At 34.7% G+C, this 22,500-nt stretch overlaps 1 protein-coding gene across 1 annotated transcript in view; it reads left to right on the top strand.

The window, feature by feature from the left end:
* LOC106884049 (dual 3',5'-cyclic-AMP and -GMP phosphodiesterase 11A) overlaps nt 1–22,500 on the top strand; it is a 389,181-nt gene that overhangs the window by 320,181 nt on the left and 46,500 nt on the right. Inside the window, exon 18 of the mRNA XM_052973868.2 lies at nt 18,295–18,369. Coding sequence (XP_052829828.1) covers nt 18,295–18,369 — 75 coding nt within the window. The remainder of the gene's footprint in view (nt 1–18,294; nt 18,370–22,500) is intronic.

The raw sequence follows: 22,500 nt of genomic DNA, 5'->3' as shown, positions 1-22,500 counted from the left end.
GTCATGCTGGAGCACCACCGTGACTTTCTGTCTTTATGCTGTGCTCTCTTCACGTTCCTTGCATGGCTCTTCTCCTCCACCTGATATAGTCAAATCAAGAATTTTGATGGCACATCTGGTGTATAAGAGAATTTGACATCGCTGCCCTAAACTGTGTCTTATTTCGAGCCATTAGTTCGTCTGGTATCGTGGAGAGGAAAGCGTCGAGTTTTGTTATGAAGACCTCTATATCCACGTCTTGCAGGTCACTCAAATGTTTTGGCAGGTCATTAAAGAGCTGAGGTCCTCTGAAACCGAGGCTGTTGCAGTACCTTGTTCTTATGTGAGATGCAGTGGACGGTACCCTTGGTACTATGCAGTGGCGACATGTGAGGGCATTCGTGTAGTACTTGATGCCAAAGTTTGGTACCAGTCCTTCCAGTATCTTCCATATGTATATTATTACATATCTCTCCTGCCTCCAGGGAGTAGAGAACTAGCGCCTTCAGTCGCACCCTGTAGTTCATCTGTTGGACTGTGGCGATCTTTTTTGCATAGTGACGCTGAATTGCCTCGAGTTCTGCTGTCCGCTTTGACACTGTGTGGTGACCACAACTGAGAGCAATAGTCTAGGCGGCTCAGAACAAATGTCTTCCATAGAGTCAACATGACTTTCTGATCCTTTGTTCGGAATGACCTCAGTATCCACCCTGCCAGTTGTCTGCACTTTGCTGTCAACTTGACAACGTTCATGTGAAATGATGCATCACTACACATGTTGATGCCCAGGTCTCTTACTGTTTGTGGTTCTGGGATTGCAGTACCTCCAGGTCCTGTGTATGCCAGTTGGGAGGCACTTGTGGCCTTGTGGCGCAGTACTTGAAATTTTTTTGCATTGAATTGCATGTTATTTTCTCTGCCCACTTGTATATTGCACTTAGGTCATTCTGCAGGCTTATTATATCATCAGAATTCTTTATTGCCTGAGATAGTTTTGTGTCATCAGCGTAGCTAGTGACAGTGGCTTTCCGAGTGACCGTGGGCATGTCCAGAAGGGCCACTATGAACAGTAGTGGCCCCAGGAAGTTCCTTGCAGAACGCCGCTCAATATTTGCGTTTCCCTAGATAGTTCTCCATTGGCTGCAACTGTCTGACTTCTACCATTCAGGAAGTCATGCAACCATTCTCCTAATTTACCAGCTATGCCAAGGTTATATATATATATATATATATATATATATATATATATATATATATATATATATATATATATATATATATGCATCTATATATATTTGAAGAAAAAAAGGGTAAAGATACCGCTTGCTAAAAAGCAAAGCGAAAGCTTAAAAAAAACACCAATTCTACGATAAATACACACACGAGTAATGTAATGAATATTTTAAAAAATAGGTCTACCTTTCAGGATGGTATATGTAGGCAGCTAATACATATCCCAATATCAATTGATTTCATGCTGTGCATGAGAAGCATGCTTTGCAATCCTTAGTTGGAAATAGTATTTGACATCTATTTCTAAAATATGTGTATGTATATATATATATATATATATATATATATATATATATATATATATATATATATATATATATATACATATAAAATTAAGAAGCGGAGAATACAAATTCAAGGGTTGAGGTGCATTCATCTATATGATATATAAAAAAATTCTAAGAATTTATAAATACATACATATACACGAAAATTTATAAATATATAAAAATCCATACACATAAAAATTTACAAGTATAAAAATTCATAAATATAAATATATAAAAAGTGTAAGTCCATAAATGTACTTGCGAAGTCCGAACGAAGAGAATGATAAAGCAGATTAAAATGATTTATAAGGAGTCTGGAACATGCATAAAGTCTATGTATAAAGTCTTACGGCCGTTTCGAAAAGATATAAGTTGCCGTGGGCGAGCTAACTCCAACCATAACAAAACTCTATATTTCTCTCATCAGAGTTAATAGAATCATAAGGTTAAAATTTTAAAAGAAATGGTGGGTTAAATAATGCAATAAAGATCGAATGTTTGATCAGAGCATTCTCTTTGGGCATATCATATTAAACACAATGTATAATGCCAGGTATATTACAACGCTATATATACTATATATTTTATGAAGTAAGGCTAAATTAGAATCCTATAGTTTAATAATTAAAAAAAATTTAAACGTTGAAAGATATTTGTGTCTACAGGTAATTATAACGTCAGATATTTAGATGGCTCAGATTATGTGGATCGCCTCCTTCCTGCATAAATTGCAATTCTTCATGTGTGTATTATATGGTGTGGCTTCCCTTATTATAGACCAACTCATATTGAATTCTTTGTTGTTCATTTTTAATCTATTGATGTAGGTTGCTAGTGTAGTTGAGTTTTTGTTTCGTGGTTAGTGAACGAGTTTATATGCGCCCTATATATATTTTTAAAGTCAATAGTACTATCTATCTAAATCTTTTTAGGATCTTTTAGAGTTGAGACTTTAACTATATATACGGTATTTCTCCTTAAACAGAAGCCTTTAAGGGGACAAAATTCCCTATTACGACAATTACATGTTTTTATTTTGTTTCTGGGTTTAGTCTTACTATTTTTAATATCCAAGTCCTTATTATTGTTCTCCATGTTAGGATCAGTTAGGTAATCTCTAATGGTTTTGTTATTTCTAAGTTTAAGTCTGTTATTTGTTGCAATGATTGATCCAAGATAATTTAAGACACAATCTATTAAATATAGAGTGGTATTTATGACCAGGTGGGAAGTTCCTATCGATAATGCTAAAAAATAACTTAGGAAGGTTTTTACTTGGAGGGAGAAAGGGGGTGTAAACCATACAGTTTCCCGTTTCCTCCCAGAATAGTTTCTATTCTGCTCTGTATCGTCTGGCTATACTTGAAAAATCTATAGTGTCTTAGTGTTGTTGATTCCTATATTCGGTGGGGTTATTTATATGATGTGAGTCAATGTTAGAATTCGTAATATTTGGAAACTGTTTGCCTAATCTGATTTTAAATATCGTGTTTTTAATATAGAATGTTTTACTGTTAAAACCGCTGTCTTTTAGTGTTGTATTATAAAGGGGTGCAAACTCGTTAAATAATTTTTCATTTGCGGATAAATTAGATATTCTTATCGACATGCCTTTAATTATTCATTAATGACACTTTGGAGATGATTTGATAGTTTTGCTAGGCTTATGGTCGGGGTAGAATAAGACATTGTCCAAATGTAATGTTACATCCAGTATGTTAATATATTTAGAGACATTTTCAAATACGATATCTAATTTGTATTATATAAAAAATGTCATCAAAATCCTATCAGTTACTTTTGCAGAGGATTGAGATATGGCGAATAAGGCGTCATCTTTATATAGGCCTCCACTAATATTAGGGAATTATTCCCTAATTTTAGAGATTAAAAATAGTCCAACAATATCTGTGACCTGGGCAGAATCCGAACTTTTCTTTGTAACATCAAAGTCATCATGGAGGTTAGATCGGGCCCATGTCCTATTTTTGAAGGAGATCAGTGTTTTCCTTGCAGTAAATATGATATTTTTCTCCAAACGTGTGATAGTATTAAATTTCTCTGCAAATTTAATTACTTTGTCTAGTAAACCGGGTTTAATGGACTGGTAGTAATTATTACTTTGTACATGTTCCAGACTCCTTATTAATCATTTTACATCTGCTTTGTCATCCTCTTCATTAGGACTTCGCAAGTATATTTATGGACTTATACCTTTTTATATATTTATATTTATGAATTTTTATGTGTATGAATTTTTATATATTTATAAATTTTCATGTATATGTATGTATTTATAAATTTTTATAAATTTTTAAAATATCATATAGATGAATGCATCCATGTATGTACTTTGTATACCATGGAGAATTTCGTTAATATAGATTGAATGAATATATACATCGGCCTTTGAATTTGTTTTCTCCTCTCCTTAATTTTATATTCCTGAAGCTCTACCAGAGCGCTAATCGGTTGAGCTGTATAAAGAGGATACCTATATCACTTATTTCTTCATTATACACACACACACACACACACACAAATACACACACACACACACACACACACACACACACACACACACACACACACACACACACACATATATATATATATATATATATATATATATATATATATACATATATATGTATGTATATATGTGTACGTATATATATATGTATATGTATATATATATATATATATATATATATATATATATATGTACGTATATAAATATGTATATATATGTATATATATATGTGTGCATATGTATATTTTTTTTGTTTAAGCTAAGAGCTGTGGCCATTCTGGGGTACCACCGTTTTGCTACACTTTTATCATTCAGAGCCTACTTTAATATGTGCCATTTGGTGAATAAGGGAGGTTGATGTTGCTACCCTCATTTGCACCTCTTACCTGAAGCGCGATGGAATTGCTGGGATCTTTGAGACTGTACAGTGTTGATCCGTTCAGGCACTGGTGTAGCTTTCAATGCCAAAATTTGGCACAATTCTTTCCATGATCTTCCAGATGTATATTACTGCTTACCTCTCCTGCCATCGCTCCAGCTGGGTAGAGTCTTAGCTGTTTCAGCCTTTCCCGGTAGCTGAGCTGTTGCAACGAAAAATCTTCTTTGTGAAGCTTCGCTTGATTACTTCAAGGTCCACTGTTAATGTTACACTGTTGGTGACCATACCTGTGAGAGCAGGCTATATTACGTCCACATTTGAGTTGATGAGTAACTACCTCAAGATCCAGTTATAGTGCTGTAAGAGCTGGGTCAAGCAGTTCCTACCTGATCGAAAGCTATGCTTAGTATCACTCAGTAAGTTGTTTTCTTCAAGGAATGCGATTAGTTTCCATCTGACTATCCGTTCCATGACTTTGCTGATGCAAGAAATCAATATGACAGGCCTATAGTTTTTGGCATCTGCTCTGCTTCCTTCCTTTATGGATTCGGCATATCATTCCCTCCTTCAGTTTGCTTGGCAGCCTGCCATTTGCAAGAAAGGTCTGGAAGAGAATCTGTAGTGGTTTCGCCAGGGCTTGCTTACACGATTTGAGGAGGATCGCTGGGAAACCATCAGGGACAGCAGTTGAGGGTACGTCTACCTCATCTATGACTCGTAGTATATCTTCTAAGCTAATGTCAATTTAATCCATGGTAACTGCCTCGCTGGTTGTAGGTAAGGCGGAAAAGAAATCCACTGCTTCGTTCACTTGTCTGTGTGTGCGGGTATTACAACGGGTTGGTAAAGGCATTTCGTTTACTTGCCATAATGCAAACTGAAATGCCTTTCGTTTTTAGTACTGGCTGATTTCGGAGTATATATTATTTTATTTAATTTTTGATGTTTTGACGCAACGAAAATATTAGAAAAATAAAAATAAATAAGTGGAAATTTTACCGGTGAGTGTGTTAAATTTTAAGGGAACAAAAGAGAATGACTCTCCCCAGATACAACAGAATATGCTTCAACACACGAACTCATATAAGGAATTTTTCAAACCAAATCCAAAAAATCGAAATATATACATATATAGAAATATATATATATGTTTATATATATATTATATGTATATAAGTATTTATATATATATATATATATATATATATATGTACATATATATATTTATATGTGCATATATATATGTGTATATATAAATTTATATATATACGTATGTATATATATATATATATATATATATATATATATATATATATATATATTTATCTATGTATTATATATGTATATATGTTTATATATATGTATATAAGTACATATATATAAATTTATACATATATATTTAGATATATATGTGTGTATATATATATACATATGTATATGCATATATATATATATGAATATATATGTATATCTATCTAACTATCTATCTATCTCTCTCTCTCTCTCTCTATCCCCTCTCTCTCCCCCATACCCACCTTCCCCCTCTCTCAATCCACCTTCCCCCCACCTTCCTCCTCTCTCTCCCCCATACCAACCTTCCCCCCTCTCAATCCACCTTCCCTCTCTTATACCCACCCTCTCTCCTCTTTTTCTCTCCCCTCCCATACCCATCTTCCCCCTCTTCCCCCTCTCTTACATCCACCTTCCCCTTCCCCCTTCATCGTCAACACCCCCGCATAAGCTCATCCCACCACACCCCAACATACTCCTACTCTACCTTCCCACTCCACCCTATCCAATTCCTTACACCCACCACCCACCCCTACCTACATACCCCTACCTACATACCCCTACCCACATACCCCCTACCCACAGACCCCTACCTCTACCCCACCCTCAGCCTAACCCACACTCCACCCATGCCATCCCCACCTCCCAACACCCTCACATCACACCACACCAATACCCTCGCATCACACTACAACTGACCAAGTGCTTTCTCCCTTCCCCATTTTCACACTACATACGTCAAGATCACCAGCATTCTATCTCCCACACACAGCCCCCCGTTCTTCGATCACCGTTTGTTATCTCCCCCTTTTCTTAGCTCTCCTGAAAAAAGAATTTCTAACTTCCGGTCAGCCATTGTTATGATCAGCCATTATTATGATTGACCGTTGACTGGACACTATTCAATTTTTTTTCTCCGTGTTTTTCTCCTTGTCTCTGTATTCTTTCTGTTGAAGAGCGTAGCTCGAAACGTCAAAGACTTTCCGTATTCCCGAGCGTCATACTAATACATCTTTTTGTTATTTACACCACCTGTCCTCGTCTGTTGTTGTTTTTTCGTATATTCTCCTATATATATATATATATATATATATATATATATATATATATATATATATATATATATACATATATGTATATAAGTACATATATATTATATATATATATATATTTTATATATATATATATACATATATATATATATATATATTTATATATATATATGTATGCATATATATATATATGTGTATATGTATAAATATATATATATATGTGTGTTTATATATATATATATATTTGTGTATATCTATACTTATATATACACATATGTATATAAGTATATATATATATGTATCATTATATATATATATATATATATATATGTATATATATATTTAAATATATATATATGTATGCATATATATATATATATATTTATACATATATGTATATATATATTTATATATATATGCATATATATATATATATATATATATATATATATATATATATATATATATACATGTTTGTATGTGTGTGTGTGTGTGTGTGTGTGTGTGTGTGTGTGTATTTCTATATATGAAGAAGGTTGAAAAGGATCACACGAGTTGATATGTATAAAGAAAATAAGACAAGATTGAAATTGCTAAAATAATTTTATCATGTTCTTCATGATGAAATTGTTTTAGCATTTTCTAGCTTGTCTTATTTTCCTCATTTACATATATATTTATATATATGTACACACACACACACACACACACACATATATATATATATATTTATATATATATATGTATATATATATATATATATATATATATATATATATATATTATTTAAAAGAGTTCCAGTTCTGTCTGCTTTCTATGTTTTATTTATATTCTTATAAAATTAATGTGGGATATAGAATATGGAATATATAATATAAATAGTAAAATGAAATGAAGTATTGAATGTCTTATTGAATATATGAAATACTGAGTATTAAGTATAGAGTATTAAATATATAAGGATTAGTATACTTTCATGCCTCATGGCATTCATCAAGATCCCGTCTGACATGTACTGTAGCAGACTGGCTGTTCTTTTGTCTTTTATACCTATACATAGAGAAGCAATTACCAACAGATTCACGTGACATTTATACTAGACTCAGTGAGACTTATCCTGGAAAATAATACTTTTTTCTTTAATGGAAAGAACTATATCCAAATTAAAGGCACGGCTATGGGAATGACGGGTGCTCCCGTTTATGCGGATTCGGTGATGGGTTACTTAGAACAAAAACTCTACCAGGAAATAGAAGAGAAATAAAACACTGAATTTAGGAAGTATATTGAAAAAGCATGGAAAAACCTATTAACAAAGCAAGGTTTGACCTCATCAACAAAAATCAAATATTCACTCTGTCCAAATGCAATGATAGCCGATGCGGTACATGCAAATAATAATGGCAGACGCTCAGCTTACTCAAGAAATGAAGAGGCATACGGTTATTGTGGTTATAAAAGCTGAGCATTGTGATTTCGAAATATCCAGAGTTTTAAATGTTGCCAAAACTTTCGTCTACAAAGTTTGTAATGAGCTAGAGACTGAAGATGAAAAGGTATCACCAGTATCAAAACATAAAAAGCATTTTAAACGTTCTGAATCATCAGAACACCTGAATTTATCCAGCAAGATCAACAGACCATTGATTACAATCCCAGAAAGTCTATGATATCAATTGCAAAAGATCTCCATGTGTCAGAAAGAACAGTCAGAAATGTTGTCCACGAAGACATCATATATAACTCTAAAATTTGCCCTCCTAATTCGCCAGATCTCAATCCATTGGACTATTATATGTGGAGCGTTGTTGAGAGAAAGGTAAATGAACACACCTATAACACCAAAGATTCTTTCAAAGCTGCCATAGTCAGAGTAATGTCGAAAATGAACCAAGACCACTTGATTCAAGCATGTAGATGATTTAGATCTCATATAGAAGCAGTTATTGAAGCTGAAGGTGGCTTTATTGAATAACTGTATAGAAAATAAGGTTTCTTTTTATCATCATAGCATTTTTTTATAAATAAAGTTATTTTCTGTTATTACATATCTGCTTTTCTTTTTTATAAACATAAGACTGTCCTCAAATATCTTACGCATCCTCTATACATATACATATATATGCGCGCAGGTGTGGCTCTGTGGTAAGAAGTTTGCTTCCCAACAACATGGTGCCGAGTTCAGTCCCACTGCATGGCACCTTGGTCTTCTACTATAGCTTCGGGCCGATGAAAGCCTTATGAGTCGATTTCGTAGATGGTAACTGAAAAAAAAACCATGGTTTAAATATATGTACGTATGTATGTATGTAACTTAGCAGTTCAACAAAAGGGACCGATAGAATAAGTAGCACGCTTTGGAAAAATAAGTCCTGGAGTCGATTTGTTCAACTAAAACCCTTCAAGGCGGTGCCTCATTATTATTGCAGTCAAATGACTGAAACAAGTAGAAGATAACAGATAATGTGAAATAATTTATTTCTTTTACTAAAAGTTACATAATCCAGAGTAATTAATAAGTAATTCTCTTTGTTATAGTATAGGGGCAGACCAATCATTCGACAAAATACATAAATTGAAACGAAGATATCAAATTCTGGTAACATTTCAATATATGTAACTTACATCAAATCTTCAGAATTTTATTACCGACATTTTCATATAGGATACGAGAGCTTGCTATTGATTCCATAAATTTGGTGTTGGGTGCATATCTTTTTTCACTGTTTGTGACTGTTCTAATTCAACTGTGGAATGTCCCTCGCTATGGTTATTTTCCAGGAGGTTCTGGCCACACGTCTTACGGTTCATCAACCCGCGTTGTTGAATTACTTTCTTCTGACATACCTTTCCTTGGTGGATTAGGATCCAGTTAGCTGAAGACATCATCAGGAGGAACCACGTCCGGTTTCGGCCCCTATTCCTCTACCGTTTTGACGTGGCGGGGCCCCTCCTTTCGGAGGTGTCTTCAGCTCTGGTGTTGGGTGCATGTCTTCTTTCTTCTATTCCCTGGCCTCTTCGATGCAGCATCAACGAGTGTCAACGTCCGACTGATCGTCATGTCAAGTTCCCCTTTTTATATCTGCTGCTAGGCTTCAGCAGGCAGCCCCAGCTAGTTGTCACGTGACACTGTCTAAATTTCCCGCTGCTAGGCTCCAGCAAGTAGCCCCAGCAAGTTGTCACATGACACTGTATGAACTTTAACTGACAATGGAGGGCGCGAAGCCACTTCAGTGTCAGCCTGTCTCACCTAGACATGTTATGACTTTCAAGCCATATTCGGTCTTCCCGCTTCAGCCATATATAGAAGCTGGCTTTTTCGACCGCCTCCTGTATCCTCCCAGATGAACTACAGGGAGCGACTGCAGGCACTAGGTCTCTACTCCCTGGAACGCAGGCGGGAGAGATTCATGCCTCTATGGGCTTGCTTTCTCCTAATATTGACTATTGTATCTTAAAGGGGACAGAAACAACTTCTTTTCATTACCATACTTGTTTAACTAAATTCGCTAACATGTTTTTCGGATATTTGAATAAATTTCGGATATTTGAATAAATTCTTTTGTAAATAATGTCTCGATCTGAAGCTGCTTTATGTAGCTCCAGTATAAGTTTTGTACCTAAGATTATTATTAACATGTGCATAATCCCTATAAAAAAACTTCTTTAATCAGGCAATTACCATTTAAAAAGTATTTAGGTTCGCCATCATATACATTAGGCTTGTTGAGCATACAAACATCTTTGCACGATTTTCTAGTTATAAGCATTTTTGTACATACTCTTTCCACCTATTAATATTTTTTCTCTTGTTTTTTTTTTTTTCACATTGAACAACCTTCGATATATACTTTATCTACCTGAGTCATTTATTTATGTATTCTCTATTTCTATCAGCCTTTTACAGTGTCTGTGTATTCGAAACTTGTTCTTTCTATCAATTTAATTTCCCTTGCTTTACACTTTTTCCTAATTTACCTTGCGTTCGGCCTTGTCTTTTCTATCTTATTTACCATACTTTTGTTATATTTGCTACCATTCCTCTCCTTAAGCTCGTGTTATAAAGCGTTGCATGAAAATAATACAGATATTATATAAGCAAATGCGTATCAGCCTCAACCCTTTGTAATGCCTCTTCTTCGCATCTCTCCTTTTTCTTTCTTCTTTCCTTTTTTCATGCAGTATTATCAGGCAGTGACTGTCCTAGCTTCTGATTTTAGTTGATTGGAAATGTTATCATGTATGTTTTGTCTTGGTGTAAAAGATGGGCTGTAGCAAATATTCTGCTTTGTACCACTTATTTACTTGTCAGCTGATCGGCCTTGACCAGTCTGTCCCTTAGTGACTGACGATATACGTATCTCTGATTGCTAGCAGGAGTAGTGAGGAAGGACCATAGTCATGTGTTGAGAGAGATTTGTCCAATTCACCCCTGAAAATATGGACGTTTCCTTCATCATTAAACAACCCTTATTCATGTATCTTTTGATCGGAATGAGTCATTCGGCCTGAAGAAAATTCTAACTGGGTCCCACCTGCAAGATCACCCGCTATTTATCTTGGTTGTGATGCATGTGCCTGGTGTGCCCTTATCGGTCATGTTGGATATATTGGGCTTCCTATATTATTATTATTATTATTATTATTATTATTAGTAGTAGTAGTAGTAGTAGTAGTAGTAGTAGTAGTAATGTAAGCCAACTAAGTTATATAGTTATAAAATAATACAGTATTTGTAGACATTCGTAGATATATGGAAACTTTTACATACAACCATACAGAAATACAGATATATAATATGTGTGTGTGTGTGTGTGTGTGTGTGTGTGTGTGTGTGTGTGTGTATATTGAGTTAAAAAATAATTCATGAGCGTTTTTTTTTCAAAATTGTTTTAAACGTAAAGACTACAACAAATTAATAGAAAATATATTTTCCGTTGTTCTTTACGACTTCCTCCCATCGTTCAATATTTTTTTCGATGCCTCGTTGGTAGAAATATTCCGGTCTTGACTCAACGAATTTGACCAACCGAGACCTCAATTCTACGACATTATTCAACGATACACCGCGCAAAATGGTCGAAAGTGATGAAAATCTGACGGCGCCTAGTCTTGATCAAGATCATGGAGCATGGAGCAGGACTTCTCATTAGAGTTCTTGAATCACAACTTTGTACATATAGGCGATGTGAACCTTAGACATTGAGAGAAGGTGGTTTCTACAGTTTTTTTTTATCACAATCCATCTGTTCCGACAATTCTCTGGTCCTTTGATTTGGATTTTCGTGAAAAAGTTGATTCAATCGCCCTTCCTCGAACCCAATTGGTCGATCGGTGTGTAATCTGTCTTCAAGATCAAAATTCTCTTCTTAAAGCGCGAAAACCAACGGTGGGTGGTACACTGAGGCATAGCTCTTTCCCCATTCACAGCACAAATCTCACGGGAAGCTTCCACAACCTACACACATACACGAACATGTACAAATACATATATATACACATATATACATTTATATACATATATATAAATATATTTATATATTCATATATATATATTTACATACATATATATATATATATATATATATATATATATATATATATATATATATAAGCAATGTTAATTCTCTAAATGAAGTATTAACAGTAACTGCACGATAAAGTGAAGTGTATTGCCACTTAAGTGTGGCTGACCCCTAGGGGTGGATGTTACTGTTGCTTTAGCCCCAGGAGGACATCTCCCCAGCTGGCTTATCGACACACTACCGTGTCCTGTTTGTTTTTCCAAGGGAAGTTATCCCTCTCATCGTGATCGTAGCACGAACGGACCCGGGTTTCAGGGTTATTTCCCTTCGTCAGCGTCCGATAGCTACCGACCTTCGATGGGAGATATAAATTCTTGCCAACCTTATGTATATTTTTCCAGTGAAATTCTGCACTGATATCGAAAAAGTGAAAACAAGCAATGTTAATTCTCTAAATGAAGTATATATGTATGTATATATATATATATATATTATATATATATATATATATATATATATATATATATATATATATATATATATATATATATATATACATATGTATCATCTCATATGATAGCGTCTCATAAAGCAAAATTTCTATACATCTTAAATTTGCAGAGGAATCTGTAGTGGGAGAGTTTAGCTCAATCGGTCAGAGCACCGCGACGCGTAATCACGGAGATGTGAGTTCGAGTCTCATAGCTAACTGCCTACACTTTTTTCTGCAAAATAGGGGTAGTTTATCCTGTTCAGGCTATAGTTTTAGCATTATCCTGCGATTGAGAATTTAAAATCACTTCTCTAACTTTCTAAGACCTCTCAACGCTTCTAAAATCAAACTTCGTTTGTTTGGTTACGTTTATCGTAATTTGAATTTATTAAAGATAAGAATTTTACGCTATGATTATAGTCACTTCAATTAGTTATCTATTTATTAAATGTATTAAACCTGTTAGAAGAATTAACCTTATATAATATATGAGATATTATAATTAAGAGGTGAAATATTTGAATGTCTTTTGAAATTTATGGCTGCATCTTATAGTAAAGTTCCCATTCAAATTTGATAAAATTTCTTTAGAAATAATTATATAATACATTTCTGCAAGGCAGTGATCACATGCAGAATTGCCAATATTGTACGTCGGTGCATAAGCAATAATGGGCTACTTTAAACCATATAAACTGTTCCTGTCTTTTAAATTTCAAATGCATTACTTAGATCTGTAGAATTACTTTTTCTTCTAGTCTTAAATGAATGAGAATGATTATGAAATCTAGATTTCCAAATTGTAGCATATGAACCAATGTACTATACTATATTTACCCTTAAACACTGATTTTCTTAAGCGCATATAATTTTGTTTTGACAATTACTCAGGAATTTATTCACTTGTATTCGTCACTCGAAAGTTACGTAATAAACCTAACTGTATTATCAGAGTTGTAATTACTAGTTCAGAAATAATATCATTAGAGTTAATTTCACGATACACTTTATCCGTTCTAGTTATAATTTTAAAATTGAGATATTCATTAATACTCTGCTTATTGTATGCTGCTATAATCTCAAATAAATTTCTAGTGGCTGAATACGAAAACTTTCTACTATGGTGATTAAATAATTTCCCATATTTACTTAAAGGTGGGAAATAACCTATCTAGTGCAGCAAAGAATTTTCGAGGGAAATTGGTAGCTATTGAAAATGAGAATGGAACATTATATCAAATATTTGTTGATTTATTCTTTTTATGATTTATATATACTTTTTTTTATTAGTACTGCCTTTATTAATATTGGATTTTTTCCTATTGTAATTTTTATTTCTAAATTTATTATTATTATTATTATTATTATTATTATTATTATTATTATTATTATTATTATTCAGTAGTTTTATTTTTATAACGTGCTTTCACTTCACTACCGAGCGCAGCTCTGTGTGCCTTGGGTATGTGCTGTGGTTTGTTGTGATGCTCTTATGGTTACTGTATTGAAAGTGTTTTGCGTAGGATGTGTGCAGTGCCCAGTAGTGTAATTATTATTATTATTATTATTGTTATTATTATTATTATTATTATTATTATTAATCACATATTTATTTCCTAAAGATTTAGGCCTATACTTATTAATATGTTTATCTTTAATACTTAAGTTTTTGCATATCACATTTGTGTCATTATTGCTCTTTCTTTTATTTAGCTTAGTTAAAAAATATCTAAATTTTTTGTTTTATTATACTCTCTTTTAAGCCTCCAATTTATATAATATTCTATCATTACTGGGAATTTTATAATTGTTATTATTCTGGATATAGTAAATTTTATCTTTATATCCAGCTTCAAATAATGTCTGGTTGTAGTAATTTTGATTTTCCTTAAACATCCTCATTAGCCAAATGTCTCGAAAACGGGCATATATATATATTCAATGATAGAATTTATTATGCTTCTTGGGTGATTTGAATTTTTAATTATATATCTTAAGCACTCATTTCGCTTATGATAAGGTTGGTATAGTTCATTACTTACACCAAAAGTAACAACAAGGAGGTTAACCCTAGTATAATCATTTTCTATAGCGATAGAGAGACGAAGACGCTTAAGGAATTTGAAAAGATACACATATATATATATATATATATGTGTGTGTGTGTGTGTGTGTGTATGTGTGTGTGTGTGTGTGTATGTGTGTGTGTGTGTGTGTGTGTGTATGTGTGTGTGTGTAAATAATATGAGTGGCTTATTAGCAATTTAACAACCTAAGGAAAGTTTATAGATGTCACTAAAGTGACAGAGGGTAAAATGTGGCACCAGCATTGCTAGAAATAAGAGTCAAAACAACTCATTAACCACAAAACCCTATCTTCATTAGCTGACAAGGGAGACGAGCTCCGTTGAACTCATGTGCTGATTACAAAAACACTAGGAGTGAAAACTATGACCGTAGGAATCAGGTCTCCTTTGTTAGCTTATCAAGATAGCGCTCCCGAGGCTGATGAGTCGGTTTGGCTCTTATGTCTAGCAGTGTCGGTACCATATTGTACCCTCTGTGAAGTTAGTGACGTCTATAAATTTGCCTTGGGTTGTTAAATAGCTAATAAGCCACCCCTATTTTTATAGTTTTCACTTCTACCGTTTTTGAATTCAGTACATGAGTTCAACGGTTTTCATATTAGGTGACGAGGTGAGTTGAGTTTAACCATAGGCGTGATAAGAGCCACCGATGAGAATTAAGATACTCTGCATCAAAATTCGAAATCACCAGTGATATGGCTATATCTGCGACCGTAGGCAGCTTGTCTCCCTTGTCAACTAATTCAGACAATACCCTTGTAGCTAATGAGTCGGTTTGACTCTTATTTCCTGCAATGCCGCTACCACTTTGTACCCTCTGTCACTTTAGTGATGTCTCCCTCCCTCTCTCTCTCTCTCTCTCTCTCTCTCTCTATATATATATATATATATATATATATATAGGCGCATGAAGAGCTGTCTTACCAACCACGGGGTTCCAGGTTCAGTCCCACTGCGTGGATTCTTGGGCAACTGTCTTCTACTATGACCTCGGGCCGACCAAAGCCTTGTGAGTGGATTTGGTAGTCGGAAACTGAAAGAATCCCGTCGTATATATATATGTATATATATGTATATATATATATATATATATATATATATATATATATATATATATATATATATATATATAATATATATATATATATATATATAAATGCATGTATGTATGTATGTATATAACTGTGTGTCTGTGTTTGTTCCACCGCCATCGCTTGACGACCTATGTTCGTGTGTCTACGTCCCTGTAACTTAGCGGTTCGGCAAAAGTGACTGATAGAATAAGTACTAGGCTTACAAAGAATAAGTTCTGGGGTCAATTTGTTCGACTAAAGGCGGTGCTCCAGCATGGCCGCTGTCAAATGACTAAAACAAATAAAAGAATATGTATCGTTGCTCTATCGAATCTTCTTGGAAAGAATATTAACGTACTGGTGTAGCCACTTCTCAGCCAATTTCAACTCTGCTCTGTCACCGAATCATTATTCCCGAACTCTGTCTTTCACAGAACCGAAATAGTAGAATTCGGAGGACATGAAATGAAGAGAAACTGACCAATCCAATTTGCCGATTGTCTGATATATTGCGACGAATGTGATCGTGTATTGTCATGAAGAATATGCTCGTTTTTTTTCTGCTAACAGCTTCTCTGAGCCTTTTGAGTGTCTCAATGTATCATTCGTTGTTCACAATCCAGGATCGACTCACAAAAAAAAAAAACACGAAAAATGGCGCCTTTGTTAGCCAAAAAGACAATCTCTCTGCAGATCGATGGCTGTTAAATTTCTAAAGAAGTGGAATGCCATTTAGTGTGGAGCTTTCGTTTCTTGGTGAAACCCAAGCTTTATTTTTTGTCTCCATGTTGGAAAAATGAGTCTGCGTTGGATTCAAATACTTCCAACAGATCAGAAGGCACGTTTACATTTTCTTGTTTTAAATTGTATGAAACTGTAGAGGTACGTTTTCCGATATCCAAAGTCTCTCCCACTTTTCTAATACAGTTAGTATTGAGTTGGTCAAAAACTCCGTTCAGTTTTTAAACGAAAATGAAATGTAAGTTCCTAGCACAAACTGATTTATAAAATGATATAATTACCGTTTCGTTTCATTATCTCCTCCAATCTTTTGGGTAGATCCAATACTTCTTTCTCAAAGAATTTCCTTCTTTACAAACCTTCCAGGTAATTTTTTACATTCTCTTCGGAGTTGAAGGTCTGTCCATTCAATGAATTGTTAAGAGACCGAAATAAGTAGAAATCGGAAGGCGAAAGGTCTGGCGGATATGGAGGGCGAGGCAAAACTTCTCAGCCAAGCCACAGTAACGTCTACAAAGTAGTGTGCGGTCTGGCATTATCATAAATGACAGTGCCCTCACGAATAGGATGTTCTGGACGCTTCTGGTGGGTCGCTGCGTTTAACTTGTCCAGCTGGCGACAGTACACATCTGATTTGATGGTCCTATCTATTCGTAGGAAGAAGCTCATAAAAAATAACACACTTCCAATCAAACCAAATTGAAACCTTAACCTTCTTTAGACAAATTCCTGCTCTGGCGGTTGTTTTTTGTGGTTCGCCGCGGTCCTTGTCACCACTCTCTTCAAAAAAGGATCGTTTTCTGCATGTTTCTGCAACGAACTGCATTTGGAAATCCTTTAGACGAGATTAGTCTCATTCAATTGAAATATGATCTGGATCATCCTGGTCGTATAATGAGGGTTGGTTTCACTGTTATCTTAATTGGCCAGCCAGAGCGAGGTGCATCTTGGACCGAAACCTTGAAAACCACTTTTGGCACACACGTTCTATAGCAGCATCCTTCCACTCTTTCGGAGTCGATAAAATAAGTGCTGAACATTGGGATCAATATAATCGAGTAGAGCCCTCCCCTCCGCAACAAATTTCTGACCTTGTGCCGAAGTTTGAAATCAATATTTTGTTTGCCCTTTTTGATCATCACAAGATTTATCGTTATTACGGTAACCTTTATTTTATTAGTACATTTTTGACAAACAAACCGGTGTGTACTAAATACTTTCCGAAGGACTAAATTTATAACGACTCTTCATGATGATGTCATAAAAATTGTATGGCATAATAAAAGGAATTAAATGAAATTCCTTTGATTTCTATATTATTTCTTTGATATCTATATTACATGATATTATTTTCATTTCCAACTGTAATATTTATTCTTGCTTTCTCTTCCCTTTTTATGTGACTTTGTCAGCGGAAGAAGGGTAACGCTGATCTGTTTCTTGTCGGCCTCTATAAAGGAGTAAGTTCTGGCCAAGATGACTTCGTTAGAGTCAGCCAAGAACCCGATAATGGTGTAATTATTTAAAATCATGACGCGCAAGATGTCGTTTTTGTAATGTTTTCTTTTTATTCTTCTTAGGTTGCAGATTTAGTGATGTCAGAATTTTTTGATCAAGGTGACAAAGAAAGAAAAGAACTGAAGATTGAACCCATGGTAAGTAGCTTTCATATCTTAAACAAGTACAACAATCACATTTATATTTATATGCATATAAATTAGTGATATCAGTAATCTACTGATATCTTTGATTTAAACTGGTTATGATTCTTTGTACATAGATATTGAACTATTGAATAATATGTAAAGATCTGTCTAATGTTCTTTTCAGTAAACTGACACTTTTATCTTACATCATCCGAATTTCAGGAAATTAACCTTTCGAAGATGAAGTATTTTCTCAGATTGCTAAGTGTAAACATCGACCAAATTTTTGCTTTTCGTAAGCCATTGATGTTGCTATATTTACGTATTCGGTTCATTATTTACACTCCATAACTTGCGTCAGATTGAGATTAAATACATTTTTCATACTTCAATAGCACCATCACTAACAATATATTACTTGAGCAAATTAATTAAATAGAACGTTAGAGAACGTGAACTGCCTTCCTTTTAAATAGATATTCCATCATAGATAAAATAATCAATCAGTGGCAACAAAATTCATTATATCAAAACGAATGAAATCAATAGAATTTTTATGAATGTTTAGAAAAATCAGAATATACGTAACTGAAACAATGTTATTGATTTTCTCAGCTGTGGCATCTAGCCGAGCAATACAATTTTCAAAGGTTTTCAGGCTGTAATCACCCTAATTTTATATTCAGACATAGTATTTAGGACTTTACTATGCCCTTTCAGTAAGAAATGATTTAATGGAAATCTATTTCTAAAAGGTCACAAACCGATACATTTGTTGCTTCGACTGAACACATATTTTGGGTTACGATGACATTATTTTATCATCACGTATCTATATAGTCCATATCGTACGATCCATGCTATTATTGAAAAGTGTATGCTTCTTATATATATACCACATGATCGATATCATTTTCAAAAGAGACGTTACAACCGTGTCTGATATAAAATAATATATATATAAAGGAATACAAAAAATGGGACACGAACGCAAAACACCCAGGCAGTTAGATGATACAAAAAAGGGACAAGAAAAAACAAGGACGGGTCATTCGGAGTTTTCTTTCCTCAGTCGAGTTCCAGATTATCTTTGTAATTTCGGCTGGTTATACTCGAGATTGCTCCAATCTGGCCAGTTCCAAGGAAAAACTAAGCTAAGAGAACTAGATTCCTTGCAGCGAATGTGTACGAAAGCAGCGAAAGCAGCGAATATATACGAAAATAAGGACGAAAAAAAAACGGAGAAATGATAAACAAATACAGATGCAAATAACAGGACATTAACAAGAGATGCCTTTCGAGTAAGGACGAATTAAGCCAGCGTGTGTGGAAGTGAAGCCTTACGGCAGGGACATAAGAGATGACAGGCATGGGGAGAAATATAGATGTTGCACGGATGGTAGTCGAACCAAGAAAGAAAGGTCAGGCTTGGCCGAACACTGGATAGAAGAATTACGGAGGGACGAGAAAAAAGAAAAGTGAAGTGAAAGAGGGGGGAAGTTGAGAATGAAGAGAAAGCTAGGAAATGTGAGAGAGGGGGAACGAAAGAAAGAAGAGTGAAAAGAATGAAGTGTCAAGGGGCTGATAGAATGAAAGAAAGAATGAAAGAATAAGGGAGTCGTACAAAATTTAGATATATATAAATGTACTTACATATAAGAGACCAAAGTGTACGCACGCTGCTATATGTATATAAAAAGGAATGCAAAATATGGGACAGTAGCGCAAAACACCCAGACAGTTAGATGATACAAAAAAGGGACAATATAACATCCAGACAGATGATACAAAAAAGGGACGGGTAAGAAAAGACAAGGACGGGTCATTCGGAGTTTTTTTTCCTCCTCTTTCGATTCACTCTGTCCCTTTTCTTTTTTCTCTCGTCCCTCCCTAATTCTTATATCCCCCCTGTTTCTACCTCTCTCTCTCTCCACGTGACTGGTGTTCGGCTAAGCCTGACCTTTCTTTCTTGGTTCGACTACCAACCCTGCAACATCTATATTCCTCCCCATGCCTGTCATCTGTTATGTCCCAGCCGTAAGGCTTCACTTCCACACACGCCAGCTTAATTTAATTCGTCCTTAGTCGAAAGACACCTGTTGTTAATACTGTTTGCATCTGTATTTGTGTACCATTTCTCCGTTTTTCTTTTCCGTCCTTGTTTTCGTATACATTCGCTGCTTTCTTCCAAAGAATCTAGTGCTCTTAGCTTAGTTTTTCCTTGGGGCTGGCCAGATTGGAGCAATCTCAGGTATAACCAGCCGAAATCGCAAAGATAATCTGGAACTCGACTGAGGAAAGAAAACTCCGAATGACCCGTCCTTGTTTTTTCTTATTCCTTTTTTGTATCCTCTAACTCTCTGGATGCTTTGCCTTCTTGTCCCATTTTTTGTATCCCTTTTTATATACATATCGGGGCGTACGTACACTTTGGTCTCTTATATACCGTAAATCCTCGAGTATAATCCGCATTTCTTTACCCAAAATTTAAAGCTCAAAATCCCTAGTGCGTACTATCTACGAAGTTAAAAAGGAAAAATATTTTGTAAGCAATGTCCGAATCTCTATTTACTGTCCGGCAATGTTTATTCAGACGTATTTTGTGATGTCGGGCGCGAAAATACCTTGAAAGCAATGAAGTCATAAAAGAATCACCCATAACTTGCAGTAAGCAACATTTATTAAAATAAAAGTGTTGTATATCGTCTGCACTCGATGGTACTCAGGATGACGTTGTATGGAAAAAATGAAATAAATGAAAGTAAATCTTCTGATGTTGACTATGAATCTGATGATGACGGAGATTTACACTACAATGATGCTGACATGTTTACGGAGGAACAAATGGGGCAGTTATTTGATGTTGAAAGTGACGTTGAATTTGAAAGATTTGAATAAATGTTTTTGCTTTTGCTTTTATAACTGATAGTGATAAATATGTAAAGGCAATTTTACTTAATATTTATTTTTCACTGACGTTATTACTGTTATTTCTTTATTTTCTGCAAACAAAGTGCACAAAAAAGCTACACGTTTGCATTATGTTATATATACAATAATAATAAAGGACGTTACCGGATATATGTTTACAAACCAAGGACGTTATATAGACCTTCTAGACTCAAGTTAGAGAAGGGGTGCGTATTATACACAAGGTTTAGGTTTTTCAGAGGTACAGCCCTCTAAAAATCCCCTGCGTATTATACTCAAGGACGGACTATATTCGAGGATTTACGGTATATATATATTAATAATTATATACATAATTATAACAAGGGAGTGGCAAAATCACCTCTCCACGTGATGAAAATAGATCCCACATGGGGTTTAATTTATTATCTTTCTTTTACTCGACGACTACCTGTATTTTTAGGGGTTTTAAGGTTGTTTAGAGCCATTTGGCGTCTATTTTCAACGCGTGGAAAAACGTTTTTGCTAATCCCTTGTTATAATTATGTATATAATTATTAATATAATATTTGGAAAATTTACCTATAAGGTTTTTATTTTCGTGCTCACCTCCTGATAAAATCAAGAATGATTTTATCCCTTATTATATGATTAATGTATATATATCTATCTTTCTATCTATTTATCTATCTGTCTTCCTCCATCTTTCTATCTATACCTCTGTCCTGGCCTCTACTTCACTGCTATACCCTTCTGTCCCTTCCTCCTTGTTCCACTTCCTCCCTCCACCATCCTCTCTGCTCTCGTGTGACCTGTGGTCAACTTTCTTTTCACTCCAGCCGCTGTGAAGGCAAGACGAACTACTAGCGTTCTACCTCAGATTTGCGTTTGGCCGTACGGCTTTTGAATGTTGTTTTCACTGTCCATTTCTTCCTGTCTTGGTTTGTGTTTGCCACCTTGGAATCCTCTGTGTAGTGGGTTGATCCACTACTCAGGAAGAGACTATTCTAGAGTACGTTCTGTCTTATCTTCGAAACGTCTAGATAGAATAGAGACAGCTGATGAAGGGATATTCCAAGTGGCTTTCCGTTTTCCTATATGTTCGTTCCGTTGTCTGTAGTTTATTGTTCTAACGTCCTGTACCCTGATATGCATGTATATACACATGTAGATGTAAGTATGTACATATATGTGTGTATACATGTATATATATTCTTTGTATTATTATAT

This window comes from Octopus bimaculoides, chromosome 16 (genome assembly GCF_046866305.1).
Source record: "Octopus bimaculoides isolate indiv1 chromosome 16, ASM4686630v1, whole genome shotgun sequence".
In the NCBI taxonomy this organism is placed as follows: Eukaryota; Metazoa; Mollusca; class Cephalopoda; order Octopoda; family Octopodidae; genus Octopus; species Octopus bimaculoides.
Note: the sequence above shows the minus strand (reverse complement) of the source record. Positions and strands in the feature narration are given on the sequence as shown.